The 14,542-nt window shown below is 41.2% G+C and overlaps 1 protein-coding gene across 1 annotated transcript in view; it reads left to right on the plus strand.

Annotated features, from left to right (window-relative positions):
• Nucleotides 1-14,542, plus strand: part of LOC129659890 (craniofacial development protein 2-like) — a 112,861-nt gene that overhangs the window by 77,428 nt on the left and 20,891 nt on the right. Inside the window, exon 2 of the mRNA XM_055591419.1 lies at nt 7,830-8,881. Within this exon, the coding sequence (XP_055447394.1) occupies nt 7,830-8,881 (1,052 nt within the window). The remainder of the gene's footprint in view (nt 1-7,829; nt 8,882-14,542) is intronic.

Here is a 14,542-nt window from a genome sequence, read left to right on the forward strand (position 1 = left end):
AGAAAGTGAAGAGGAACTCAAAAGCCTCTTGATGAAAGTGAAAGTGGAGAGTGAAAAAGTTGGCTTAAAGCTCAACATTCAGAAAATGAAGATCATGGCATCCGGTCCCACCACTTCATGGGAAATAGATGGGCAAACAGTGGAAACAGTGTCAGATTTAATTTTTCAGGGCTCCAAAATCACTGCAGATGGTGACTGCAGCCATGAAATTAAAAGACGCTTACTCCTTGGAAGGAAAGTTATGACCAACCTAGATAGTGTATTCAAAAGCAGAGACATTACTTTGCCAACAAAGGTTCATCTAGTCAAGGCTATGGTTTTTCCTGTGGTCATGTATGGATGTGAGAGTTGGACTATGAAGAAGGCTGAGTGCCGAAGAATTGATGCTTTTGAACTGTGGTGTTGGAGAAGACTCTTGAGAGTCCCTTGGACTGCAAGGAGATCCAACCAGTCCATTCTGAAGGAGATCAGCCCTGGGATTTCTTTGGAAGGAATGATGCTAAAGCTGAAACTCCAGTCCTTTGGCCACCTCATGTGAAGAGTTGACTCATTGGAAAAGACTCTGATGCTGGGAGGGATTGGGGGCAGGAGGAGAAGGGGATGACAGAGGATGAGATGGCTGGATGGCATCACTGACTCGATGGACGTGCTTCTGAGTGAACTCCGTGAGTTGGTGATGGACAGGGAGGCCTGGTGTGCTGCAATTCATGGGGTCGCAAAGAGTCGGACATGACTGAGTGACTGATCTTATCTGATCTGGTCTGATCTCAGTGTCTGATTTCTGCCCTGATACAAAGGGGGCGATGGTGGACACCTTTTTTTTTTTTTTTTTTTTTTTTTTAAGGCTCACTTATTCAGTCGTGCTGTGGGGAGGGAGGGACGCTTCAAATAAATGACTGGCATGTGCTCGCACTACCTCAGCCACATTGGGCCTGCCCCCGCTCACGGCTCATGTATCCTCCCTGCCCACACTGCTCAGGCTCTAGATTGCTCCACTGGGAACCATCCACGGCTGGCCCTGGGCTGCTTGCACCTCCCAGGTCTAAGCCGCTCAGGTTCAGGCACTCGGGTAGTCCTCAGAGGCACAGACTCAGTTGGGTCTGCGTTTTGTGCCCTTCCCAGGTCCAAGCAGCTCAGACAAGAAAGACAAGACATATACTTGTCTTTCAATAATGAGGTGTTTGGCGAGCGTGGTTGCTGCGACTTATCGCCTCCCATCCGCTCAGTTATATGGGTGTACAACTGGCGCACTTTCTCAGGTGGATGTTGACTGTCCAGAACCCCAGTAAGTTTTAGTTAGCAAAGAAGCCTGCTTACAGTTTTGTAGATAATGTCTCTCTGGGGCTGTGATTGCCCCCTTCTGGCTCTGGCTGCCTGTCACCAGAGGGGGACGGTGTGCAGCCGGCTATCTCTGTACAGTCCTTTGTTCCATGCGTGGGTCTGGCGGTGTCTTAGGTTAGGGCTGGCTTTTCGCGAGGTAGATATCCCACAGTCTGGTTTGCTAGCCCAAATTATTTCGCTCAGGTAGCGCTTGGGATATTCAGGCCAGATCCTTACTCTAAGCGATGCAGCCCATGCCACGCCTCCCTGCCCAGCCCTGCTTGCTAATGGCCGATGCAGGCGTCTGCGCTGCTTCTCCGCTGGGGGAGTTACTGTAGGGCTCATAATCTGTGGGTTTTAATTGTTTGTTTATTTTTCCTCCCTGTTATGTTGCCCTCTGTGCTTCCAAGGTTCGGCACAGACTCTGCAGTGAGAATGTTTCCTGGTGTTTGGAAACTTCTCTCTTTTTAAGACTCCCTTCCCAGGATGGAGCTCCTTCCCTCCCTCTTTTGTCTCTTTTTTTGTCTTTTATGTTTTTTCCTACCTCCTTTCGAAGACAATGGGTTGCTTTTGTTGGTGCCTGATGTCCTCTGCCGGCATTCAGAAGTTGTTTTATGGAATTTACTCGGTGTTTAAATGTTCTTTTGATGAATTTGTGGGGGAGAAAGTGTTCTCCCCATCCTATTCCTCCCATCTTAGCTCCTCCCCCTCCATGACATACTATTTATATTTGATGCAGTTTTCTAAAGTTCTTGGTTCTAAGTTTAAAGGTGTTTATAGCCTGTATGTGAAAAATCGACTTTAATATGAATGTAGTAAATATCTTTTAAGCTTGTGTTTTCTTTCAAATTATATTCTGATGTAAAATTTTAAGCTTTACTTCTGTTGGATTCTGAAATTTACTAAAATAGCAGATGATACTTCTTGAACTGCTTATGTAAAACATTCTCTGAGTGGCTTGGGAGACATAAAACAAAGTCAGCTTGGTTAATAAGAAAAATCACTTTTGTATCTTCAATAAACTCATTTGTCAAGAAAACACTCAATGTTTGTGGCCTTAAATGCCAGGAACATTACAGCAATGTCTAAGAATTTGAAATATCATATTTTCAGATTTAATTAGAAGCCAGTCATTTCCCTTCTCTACCATTTATATAAAGTGTTCTTCTCAATTTTGTACTATTTTTAGTTCTCATATCACATGCATAATCTTCCAATATGTCTTATAATGTTTGAAAATACTTTTAGCCCTAATACTTTTATTTCATTTTAGTTATTTGTCAATGAATCTTTTAAATATTTCTGAAATCATTACCCTTAAGGAAAGCAACGTCATCAGTAAGCAACAAGTATGTTCTAATAGCCTGAGAATTCCATGTCACAGAAGTATATCAACCAGAAATTTTCATGAATGCTGGGAGAAATTGTGATTGGGAAAAATAGCACCATTAAGAGGATAAATATCAATCATCCAGCTTTTCAAATAAATGTAATTGAATGTCTGTTTTATTCCACATTCGGTGAAGAAGAAACATACATTTAAATGCCAGCAAGTACTTCCTAGGCCCAGATCTTTTTAATAGAAAAACTTCTTTGGCTAATGTTTGTCATCTGAAATCAAACAAATATTTCATTAGTCAATATCATTATTCACAATCAGAATATGTATAAACAGAAACTACATTTTACTGAAAGTAGATAATAATTTTATCTTTATAGGTCAACTCAACATTCAGAAAACTAAGATCATGGCATCTGGTCCCATCACTTCATGGCAAATAGATGGGTAAACAGTGGAAACAGTGTCAGACTTTATTTTGGGGGGCTCCAAAATCACTGCAGATGGTGACTGCAGCCATGAAATTAGAAGATGCTTACTCCTTGGAAGGAAAGTTATGACCAACCTAGACAGCATATTCAAAAGCAGAGACATTACTTTGTCAACAAAGGTCCGTCTAGTCAAGGCTATGGTTTTTTCAGTGGTCATGTATGGATGTGAGAGTTGGACTGTGAAGACAGCTGAGCACTGAATAATTGATGCTTTTGAACTGTGGTGTTGGAGAAGACTCTTGAGAGTCCCTTGGACTGCAAGGAGATCCAACCAGTCCATTCTGAAGGAGATCGTTCCTCAATATTCATTAGAAGGACTGATGCTGAAGCTGAAACTCCATTACTTTGGCCACCTGATGCGAAGATCTGACTCATTGGAACAGACCCTGACGCTGGGAAAGACTGAAGGCAGGAGGAGAAGGGGACAACAGATGATGAGCTGGTTGGATGACATCACCGACTTGATGGACATGACTTTGAGTAAGCTCCGGGAGTTGGTGATGGACAGGGAAGCCTGGCGTGCTGCAGTCCGTGGGGTCACAGAGAGTCAGACACGACTGAGCAACTGAACTGAAAGTTTATTATATTTATATATCACTTTATGTACCATAGTAGCATTTGTTGCAGGGCTAGAATTGCAAGCAAAAAGTTTATTTTAATGTGATTATTCCAGAGGATTTACTATATTATGCTTAAGAATTTTTATTATCTGACTTAATACTAAAGGGAATGCAATTGTCACCTTGTGCTTTTCAAGCTTGCAGAAAAATTCAAGGTTTATGTAATTATTTAATCACTGGGTATTTTAAAAAATTCTCATCAGAAATGGCTGACCAATACTTGCTTACTTAGTTTTTATTTCTCTGAGGAGGCATCTTTGAACAGCAGTGTTTTCATTCTATCATGCACACTGAGATTTATAAATGTGAATACATCTCACCATTATTGCTATTTCTCAACAAAATATATTTTAATGGTAAATCTATACTGCAAAATGTCAATGGCCTCATCATATACTCTTTGATAACACTTAAAGTGAAAGAAAGGAGCCTTATTTGTTTTGTTCAAGGAAAAATGCATCAATTCATGTCATATATATTTATAGGACATTCAGCATGCCAGTTGTCATGCTAGTTGCTGTGGTAATGATTTATTTCATCAAAAACCTTGAAATCAAGTAGAGGTCTTAAGATGTATATGCAAATAATTATAAAGTAGAGTAATATGATTAAAATGATGTATTCATTATACTGAAATAACTTCATAAGCAGGTAAAAGAAAACAATCTATGAACCCTTCAGAGTGAGGAGGCACTTTGTCTGGACTTTGAAAAATGTGTGGGATTTATATTCAGAGTATTGTGTGGGGAGTGTAGTGTTGCAGAAATTTAAAAAAGAAAGAAAGAAAGAAAGAAAACTAGTATGAAGAAAGACAAGGAGGTTTAAAAACACACACAAACCATGTTTGAGGTTGGCAAATAGCTTGTTTGGAATGAGAAACTGTCAGAAAAACAGCCTAAAAGTTAGATCTGCCATGTTTGTCCTTGGATGTCAACTATGAGTTCTATTGTTCCTGAAAGTTATAGTGAGTCACAAAAGTTTTTGAGGAGGGGAATAAGAAAATCAAAAGTATGCTTTAGAAAACCAAGCAGGTAGCATCATGTAGTATTAATTGGACGGGAAGAAGCCTTCAGTCAGAGAGGTCAGTCAGGGCCATACTGTAGTAGCCCAGATATTAAGCAATACCAGAGAAAGCTAAGCTAGAGTAAGGAAGAATAAAAAGAAATTAATCATAAAATGTTCGTGAGTGTAGAAGCTCAATTGCCATTCTTTTTTTGCGTTTTGTCTGAAGAAGGGGTTAGAAAGGAGCATAAATGATTCATAAATCTGTAATCTGGTTGCAGAATTAGATTAGAAAGCACTCTATACCTCCTTGAGTTAAAATCTCTAATTTTCCCATTCAAATAACTAAAAAGAAAGAAATTGAACTGCATTCCAGAATCACACAACTTATGCTAAAGGTAGATTTGAACACAGTCTTATTTTTTAACACAATCTTTTTTTTTTTTTTTAAAGATTTATTTACTTATTTATTCAGCTTTGCTCTGTCTTCATTGCTGCATGCAGACTATCTCTCATGGCATTGTTGCTGTGTATGGGCTTCTTATTGCAGTGACTTCTTTTTTGGAGCACTGGCTGTAGGTGCGTGGGCTTTAGTACTTGTGGCATGCAGGTTTAGTTTTTCCGTGGCATGTGGGATCTTCCTGGATCAGGGAGGGAACCCATGTACCCTGTATTGCAAGGTGGGTTCTTAACCACTAGACCATCAGGGAAGCCCTCACACAATCTTTTGATTCTGTCTTAGAGTTAGTTTCATTACACTGAAATATTTCCCAAGGGCAAGAGTAGGTTAAAAGCCAAAAGATTTGAGTGGAACTATGAAGGAGACAGTGGCACCCCACTCCAGTACTCTTGCCTGGAAAATCCCATGGATGGAGGAGCCTGGTAGGCTGCAGTCCATGGGGTCGCTAAGAGTTGGACACGACTGAGCGACTTCACTTTCACTTTTCACTTTCATGCACTGGAGAGGGAAATGGCAACCCACTCCAGTGTTCTTGCCTGGAGAATCCCAGGGACGGGGAGCCTGGTGGGCTGCCGTTTATGGGGTCGCACAGAGTCGGACACGACTGAAGTGACTTAGCATAGCATAGCATAGCATGAAGGAGACAGGTGGAAATATTGAACCAGAACTTAGGAGACATCAGTGATGAGAATGAAGGTTTTGTGATGACTCAGAGGAGGTGAAATTCACAGTATAAAGATTAATGTTAACTCAGAAAGAATGAGCATAGCAGTACCGTAATAATAGCTAGCTTTGTGTGCATGCTAAGTTGCTTCAGTCGTGTCTGACATTTTGCGACCCTATGCTCTGTAACCCGCCAGGCTCCTCTGTCCAAGAAATTCTCCAGGCAAGAATACTGGAGTGGGTTGCCATTTCCTACTCCAGGGGATCTTCCTGAGCCAGGGATCGAACCCACATCTCTTAGGTCTCCTGCATTGACAGGCAGGTTCTTTACCACTAGCACCACCTGGGAAGCTCAGTTAGCATTTATGAAACAACTAATATGAGTCAGTTACTATCACAGACCATTTATGTGCATTATTTCTCAGTTCAGAAGAACACTGTAAATTATCAGCATACGCATTTTACAATAAGCAAATGTAGATTTTGAATTAGTAAAGAGCCTGGGTTCTGGAGTTGACTGAAAATGTAATTTGACATGTAAAAATATTTTACCTTAAAAAGTAATATATAAATACATTTTAAATGATAAGTAATAAAAATGCATATTGAGAAGAAAGTAAAAGCCCAATTTTACCCATTTTTCTTGCATCTAAAACACATGCTTTTCTTTCTCTCTGCCCTCTGATGAAGAAGGGGAAGAGGCTTATGGAAGCTTCCTGATGGGAGAGACTGACTGAGGGGGAAACTGGGTCTTGTTCTGATGGGTGGGGCCATGTTCAGTAAATCTTTAAACCAATATTCTGTTGATGGGTGGGGCTGTGTTCCCTCCCTGTTATTTACCTGGGGCCAAACTGTGGTAGACTTCCCTTGTGGCTCAGCTGGTAAAGAATCTGCCTACAATGTGGGAGACCTGGGTTCAATCCCTGGGTTGGGAAGATCCCCTAGAGAAAGGAAAGGCTACCCACTCCAGTATTCTGGCCTGAAGAGTCCCGTGGACTACAGTCCACAGGGTCGCAAAGAGTCAGAAACGACTGAGCGAGTTTCAAACTATGGTGGAGGTAGTGAAGATAATAGTAACCTTCAAAAGGTCCCATGCAGGCACTGCTACATTCAGTGTAGCTGCCAACCCTGCAGCAGGCCACCACCCACGCCTCCACCTGAGACTCCTGGTCACTTACAGGTAAGTCTGGATCAGTCTCTTGTGGGGTCACTCCTCCTTTCTTCTGGGTCCTGGTGCACACAAGGTTCTGTTTGCACCCTCCCAGAGTCTATTTCGCGGGTGGCTGTGACCAGTGCACATAGTGCCTCCAAGAGGAGCTACCCTACGTCCAAGGTCAGGGTCAGAAGCCAGGAGGACCCCATGCCCGAGGGGCGGTGGCCAAGAGGAGTTACACCACGTCTGAGGTCAGGGGTGGCAGCCAAGAGTGCCAGGTTGCAAAGGGGAAGAAACAGCCGAGGGGAGCTACCCCACGTCTGAGGTCAGGGGCGGCGGCCGGGAGGAGCAACCTCATGTCCAAGGAGCAGTGGCTGCATGGGCGTAGGAGGGCCTAGAGGAGGGGTCAGGAGGGGTGGCTGTGAAGAGATACCGCTCGTCCAAGGTAAGGAGCATTGGCTGCGCTTAGCTGGAGCAGCCGTGAAGACATAGCCCATATCCAAGGTAAGAGAAACCCAAGTAAGATGGTAGGTGTTGCAAGAGGGCATCAGAGGGCAGACATGAAACAATAATCACAGAAAACTAGTCAATCTAATCACAGCCTTGTCTAACCCAATGAGACTAAGCCATGCCCGTGGGGCCACCCAAATGGGCGGGTCATGGTGGAGAGGTCTGACAGAATGTGTTCCACTGGAGAAGGGAATGGCAAACCACTTCAGTATTCTTGCCTTGAGAACCCCATGAGCAGTAGAAAAGGCAAAATGATAGGATACTGAAAGAGGAACTCTCCAGGTCAGTAGGTGCCCAATATGCTACTGGAGATCAGTGGAGAAATAACTCCAGAAAGAATGAAGGGACAGAGCCAAAGCAAAAACAATACCCAGCTGTGGATGTGACTGGTGATAGAAGCAAGGTCCGATGCTGTAAAGAGCAACATTGCATAGGAACCTGGAATGTCAGGTCCATGAATCAAGGCAAATTGGAAGTCGTCAAACAAGAGATGGCAAGAGTGAATGTCGACATTCTAGGAATCAGCGAACTAAAATGGACTGGAATGGGTGAATTTAACTCAGATGACCATTATATCTACTACTGCGGGCAGGAATCCCTCAGAAGAAATGGAGTAGCCATCATGGTCAACAGAAGAGTCCGAAATGCAGTACTTGGATGCAATCTCAAAAATGACGGAATGATCTCTGTTCGTTTCCAAGGCAAGCCATTCAATATCACAGTAATCCAAGTCTATGCCCCAACCAGTAATGCTGAAGAAGCTGAAGTTGAACGGTTCTATGAAGACCTACAAGACCTTTTAGAACTAACACCCAAAAAAGATGTCCTTTTCATTATAGGGGACTGGAATGCAAAAGTAGGAAGTCAACAAACACCTGGACTCACAGGCAAATTTGGCCTTGGAATACTGAATGAAGCAGGGCAAAGACTAACAGAGTTTTGCCAAGAAAATGCACTGGTCATAACAAATACCCTCTTCCAACAACACAAGAGAAGACTCTACACATGGACATCACCAGGTGGTCAACACCAAAATCAGACTGATTATATTCTTTGCAGCCAAAGATGGAGAAGCTCTATACAGTCAGCAAAAACAAGACCAGGAGCTGACTGTGGCTCAGATCATGAACTCCTTATTGCCAAATTCAGACTCAAATTGAAGAAAGTAGGGAAAACCACTAGACCATTCAGGTATGACCTAAATCAAATCCCTTATGATTATACAGTGGAAGTGAGAAATAGATTTAAGGGCCTAGATCTGATAGATAGAGTGCCTGATGAATTATGGACTGAGGTTTGTGACATTGTACAGGAGACAGGGATCAAGACCGTCCCCATAGAAAAGAAATGCAAAAAAGCAAAATGGCTGTCTGAGGAGGCCTTACAAATAGCTGTGAAAAAAAGGGAAGCAAAAAGCAAAGGAGAAAAGGAAAGATATAAGCATCTGAATGCAGAGTTCCAAAGAATAGCAAGAAGAGATAAGAAAGCCTTCCTCAGCGATCAATGCAAAAGAAATAGAGGAAAACAACAGAATGGGAAAGACTAGAGATCTCTTCAAGAAAATTAGAGACACCAAGGGAACATTTCATGCCAAGAAGGGCTCGATAAAGGACAGAAATGATATGGACCTAACAGAAGCCACTTAGAGCTAAACATCCTGGAATGTGAAGTCAAGTGGGCCTTTGAAAACATCACCATGAACAAAGCTAGTGGAGGTGATGGAATTCCAGTTGAGCTATTTCAAATCCTGAAAGATGATGCTGTGAAAGTGCTGTACTCAATATGCCAGCAAATTTGGAAAACTCAGCAGTGGCCAGAGGACTGGAAAAGGTCAGTTGTCAATACAGTTCCAAAGAAAGGCAATGCCAAAGAATGCTCAAACTACCACACAGTTGTGCTCATCTAACACGGTAGCAAAGTAATGCTCAAAATTCTTCAAGCCAGGCTTCCACAGTACGTGAACCAGGAACTTCCAGATGTTCAAGCTGGTTTTAGAAAAGGCAGAGGAACCAGAGATCAAATTGCTAAAGCATCTGCCTCCAATATGGGAGACCCGGGTTTGATCCCTGGCTCAGGAAGATCCCCTGGAGAAGGAAATGGTAACTCACGCCAGTATTCTTGCCTGGAGAATCCCACGGACAGAGGAGCCTGGTGGGCTACAGTCCACGGGCTTGCTAAGAGTCAGACACTACTGAGCTACTTCACTTCACTTCACTTTGGATCATCAAAAAAGCAAAAGAGTTCCAGGAAACATCTATTTCTGCTTTATTGACTATGCCAAAGCCTCGACTGTGTGGATCACAACAAACTGTGGAAGATTTTGAAAGAGATGGGAATACCAGACCACCTGATCTGCCTCTTGAGAAATCTCCATGCAGGTCAGGAAGCAACACTTAGAACTGAACATGGAATAACAGACTGACTTCAAATCAGGAACGGAGTATGTCAAGGCTGTATATTGTCACTCTGCTCATTTAACTTATGTACAGAGTACATCATGAGAAATGCTGGAATGGAGGAAGTGCAAGCTGGAATCAAGATTGCCAGGAGAAATATCAATAATCTCAGATACGCAGTTGACACCCCTCTTCTGGCAGAAAGTGAAGAACTAAAGAGCTTCTTGAAGAAAGTGAAAGAAGGAAGTGAAAAAGTTCGCTTAAAACTCTACATCCAGAATACTAATATCATGGCATCTGGTCCCATCACTTCATGGCAAATAGATGGGGAAGCAGTGACAGATTTTATTTTGGGGGGCTCCAAAATCACTGCAAATAGTGACTGCAGCCATGAAATTAAAAGACATTTGATTGTTGGAAGAAAAGTTATGACCAACCTAGACAGCATATTAAAAGCAGAGGCATTACTTTGCCAACACAGGTCCTCACCTGTGTTAGCAAAGCTATGGTTTTTCCAGTAGTCATGTATGGATGTGAGAGTTGGACTATAAAGAAAGCTGAGGGCTGAAGAATTGATGCTTTTGAACTGTGTTGTTGGAGGAGACTCTTGAGAATCCCTTGGACTGCAAGGAGATTCAACCAGTCCGTCCTGAGGGAAATCAGTCCTGAATATTCATTGGAAGGACTCATGTTGAAGCTGAAACTCCAATACTTTGGCATCCTGATTCGAAGAACTGACTCATTTGAAAAAATCCTGATGCTGGGAAAGATTGAAGGCAGGAGGACAAGGGCACGACAGAGGATGAGATGGTTGGATGGCATCACCGACTTAGTGGACATGAGTTTAAATAAACTCCAGGAATAGGTAATGGACAGGGAGGCCTGGTATGTTGCAGTCCATGGGGTCACAAAGAGTCAGTCATGACTGACTGAACACACATATATATAACCTTCCCTTCTCTTCCCATAAGTGCACATTCTAGAGGCAATAACATTGTTGCTTTAATATGTATTTTATTTTTCTGTGCTTTTCATGCATTTACATGATGGAAAGGGAGAAATCACAGATGATTCTTAGATTGCTGTGATATGAGCAGGATTGAGTGTGTGATGTGAATGCAGTAGTTCAATTTAAACATATTATGCTTGGAATGCCTTTTAGAAATATTTGAAATTGAAAGAAAGTATTTGGATATAAACTTTTAGCTTTAAAGGTAAAGATGAGGAGCAGTGATATAAATATTTACATTATTAGCATTTGGATGCTATATAAAGCCCTGGTCTCAGATGCGTTTACTCTGAGAAGGAATGTAGATACAGACAAGAGTGAGATGCATGACAGAGCTCCAGTGAACTTCAATATAAATAGATCAGGCAGAGAAGTAAAACCTACTAAAGGGGGCCTAAAGGGACTGGCCACTGGGAAAATAGGCCAATCAGAAGTTGGGCATGTAACAGAAATCTGTGATATAAAGTTTCCAGAAGCAGATAGTGTACAACTAGTTTTGCAGGCTCTTGAAACACTGACTGTAGAGGAGACTGAGAATTTGATATTTGATTTGGCAATATAATAGTCACTAGTGACCTTGGACACATTATTAACCTCTCTGTGTCTCATTGACCCACTGTAGTATAGAAGCAATAATGTTCTGTTATTGACACAAAATATTGTTGACATCTAAGTACCTCATGGGTTTCACATGGGTTAATTCATGTAAAGCACTCAGAATAGTCCCTGGCATATAACACTCACTAAACCTTAGTGAATAGAAGGGTAGGAAGAGTCCAGGGATGTTGTGACATGCATATCCCTACCCACAAAAGGAATTATGAAGAAAGAAGATTAAGTGTTTGCAAACATTTCCAGCTTTATATTGTCTTATCAACTTGAACTTCACCACTAAGTTGAGGACAATGACAGCTGTGTGTCCTCATTCTGAAAGGAGAAAATCAACAAAGTGCAGGGGAAGCCATTTTTCCACTTCCACAAAGTGCTTCCCTAATACCAACTATTTCTTGTTCAGTGATATTGAGGCTGTATGGATTTTGGCCTTAGGAGGCTTCTCTATGGGTCAAAAATATAGTGTTAATTAAATTACCCAAGGCTGAAAATCCATTCCCTATTATATGTCTCATCACAAATTGTACCCAGTCATGTTAACTGATAGAACCTCTCAGAGATACTAAAGTGAAATTAAATGACAACATTAATACAGTCCAAATGTATAAAGGGTCTTCAATAATAAAGTGCTAACAAAGTAGATTGCTTCAAATTCAAATGTAATGTCCTCAAATTAATTCCAGAAAGAAAATAAAGTTCAGAAATTAAATTCTTTTCAGTTAACATCCAAAAACCTTAAAATCAAAGGTATTAAAGTCTGAAATCATACACTGTTGTTCTTATGAGTTAAAGTTCAAAGAAATTAAAGTGCAAAATTCTTTATCCCAATTTCTTATTCTGTTTTTAAGCAAAGGTATTTGGGATGTCTGGGTCAAGTTATCCTTTACAGATGCATGCATGATTCTTTCAGGGCTCTTAGGTTGGTGTTGATTCAATATCAAGTCACCAGTGAAGGAGGTACATCCAAGACCACAAGAAAAGAAAGTAAGTGGTTTGATGTCATGGACTTTGAAAATTTGAAGGGTTTTTTTTTTTTTTTTTGAGGAAAGTTGCTGGAAAATGGTTTGAAAGAAGCAAAAGACAGTACTTTCCACTGCAGATTTTTAATTTCTCTGTTTGGGAAAGGAGGAGTAAAAGAGCCTTACTCTGGGAGATTTCAAGGGAAATAATCTCACTGGGAAGCAGCCAGGTTTATGTCATGGCAACAATGTGAAATAAACAGGGAAGAGTTTAAGTATTAACTGTACATTTCAAAGAGCACAGGACAATAGTTTTGGAGAATGAAGATGTGTAGAAGATGGGGAAAAAAATTTCAGGGGCCAGTGATCACAGGTGACTGGGAAAGCAGAATGGAGGTCATATTAGATAGAACGTGTCTTAGAGGAAGATCAATATTTACTTAAACCCTAAGCTTCATCAGCATTGGTAAACATAGGTCTTATTTTCCCAGGGCAGTCTCATTTTGTGTTTATAGTTAAGGTTTCCTATTTTTTTATCTTTGGTCTAGATTTTTCATGTTTTTAAATTTATTAATAGCTTTATGGAGGTGTATCAAAATTGGTCTGGTATTTTATATTTTCAGTTTCTGATGTGGTCATTTCTATTAACATATGCAAACACATGTGCAAAAATCGAATGCTTACTCTGACACATGATTAAATCTGAAAGACAATTAGCATTAGCCAGTTTCTCTCCAGTACTTTCCAAATGTAGTATATCTAACTTTTCCCTTCAATGACAGCACTGTAAAGTGTACACTGATAAAATGAGTGGCCCTTGAACAGCAGCGGTTACAGAGAGTCAGCTCTAATGCAGATGATGATGGGAGAAGCATTAGACACTGCTGTCCCTGTCAGTCACTTGAAATACTGACCGATAATTCTATGACCCATGCCGTGCTGGAGAGATGCAAGAAGGCTGCCAGGAGAGTGAGTTGTAAAACAATCACTGGTTGAAGGCATGTGTGAAGTAGAAGCTGATCAGGCTTCTAGCAAGTTCATGTTGATATTGCTGAGCACAGTATACTCAGAATACAAAAATTTTATAAAAATAGAAGCAACCCTACCCTAAAAGTTAGTCGTTACTGTAGTTGTTTTTCAGTTGCCAAGTCATGTCTGATTCTTTGTGACCCCTGAACTGCAGCACTCCAGGCTTCCCTGTCCTTCACTATCTCCCTGAGTTTGCTCAAATTCATGACCATTGAGTCAGTGATGCCCTCCAACCATCTCGTCTTCTGTTGCCTCCTTCTCCTACTTCCCTCAATCTTTCCCAGCATCAGGGTATTTTCCTAATGATGCAACTTTTCACATCAGGTGGTCAAAGTATTGGAGCTCCAAATTTAGCATCAATCATTCCAATGAGTATTCAGGGGTTGATTTCCTATAGGATTGACTGGTTTGATATCCTTGCAGTTCAAGGGACTCTTAGGAGTCTTCTCTAGCACCACAGTTCAAAAGCATCAATTCTTTGGTGCTCAGCCTTCTTTATGGTCCAACTCTTACATTCATACATGACTACTGGAAAACCATAGCTTTCACTATACATCATATAGACATATATAGACATCAAAGTTATGTCTCTGCTTTTTAATACACTGTCTAGGTTTGTCATAGCTTTTCTTCCAAGGGGTAAGCATCTGTTAATTTCATGGCTGCAGTAACCATCTGCAGTGCCTTTGGAGCCCAAGAAAATGAAATATGTCACTGTTTCCACTTTTTCTCATGTATTTTCTGTGAAGTGATGGGACCAGATGCCAAGATCTTAGTTTTTTGAATGTTGAGTTTTAATCCAGTTGTTTTCATTGTCCTCTTTAACCCTCATCAAAAGGCTCTTTAGTTTCTCTTTGCTTTCTGCCATTAATGTGGTATCCTCTGTAGTTAATTTAGGATCAGTCTAAATGACCATCAAAAATATACAGCTGCAGAAAGTGTGGTGTTTTTCACTCTGTGAAGCATGACCTTTCATTTA

Source organism: Bubalus kerabau, chromosome 9 (assembly GCF_029407905.1).
Source record: "Bubalus kerabau isolate K-KA32 ecotype Philippines breed swamp buffalo chromosome 9, PCC_UOA_SB_1v2, whole genome shotgun sequence".
NCBI classification, from domain to species: Eukaryota; Metazoa; Chordata; class Mammalia; order Artiodactyla; family Bovidae; genus Bubalus; species Bubalus kerabau.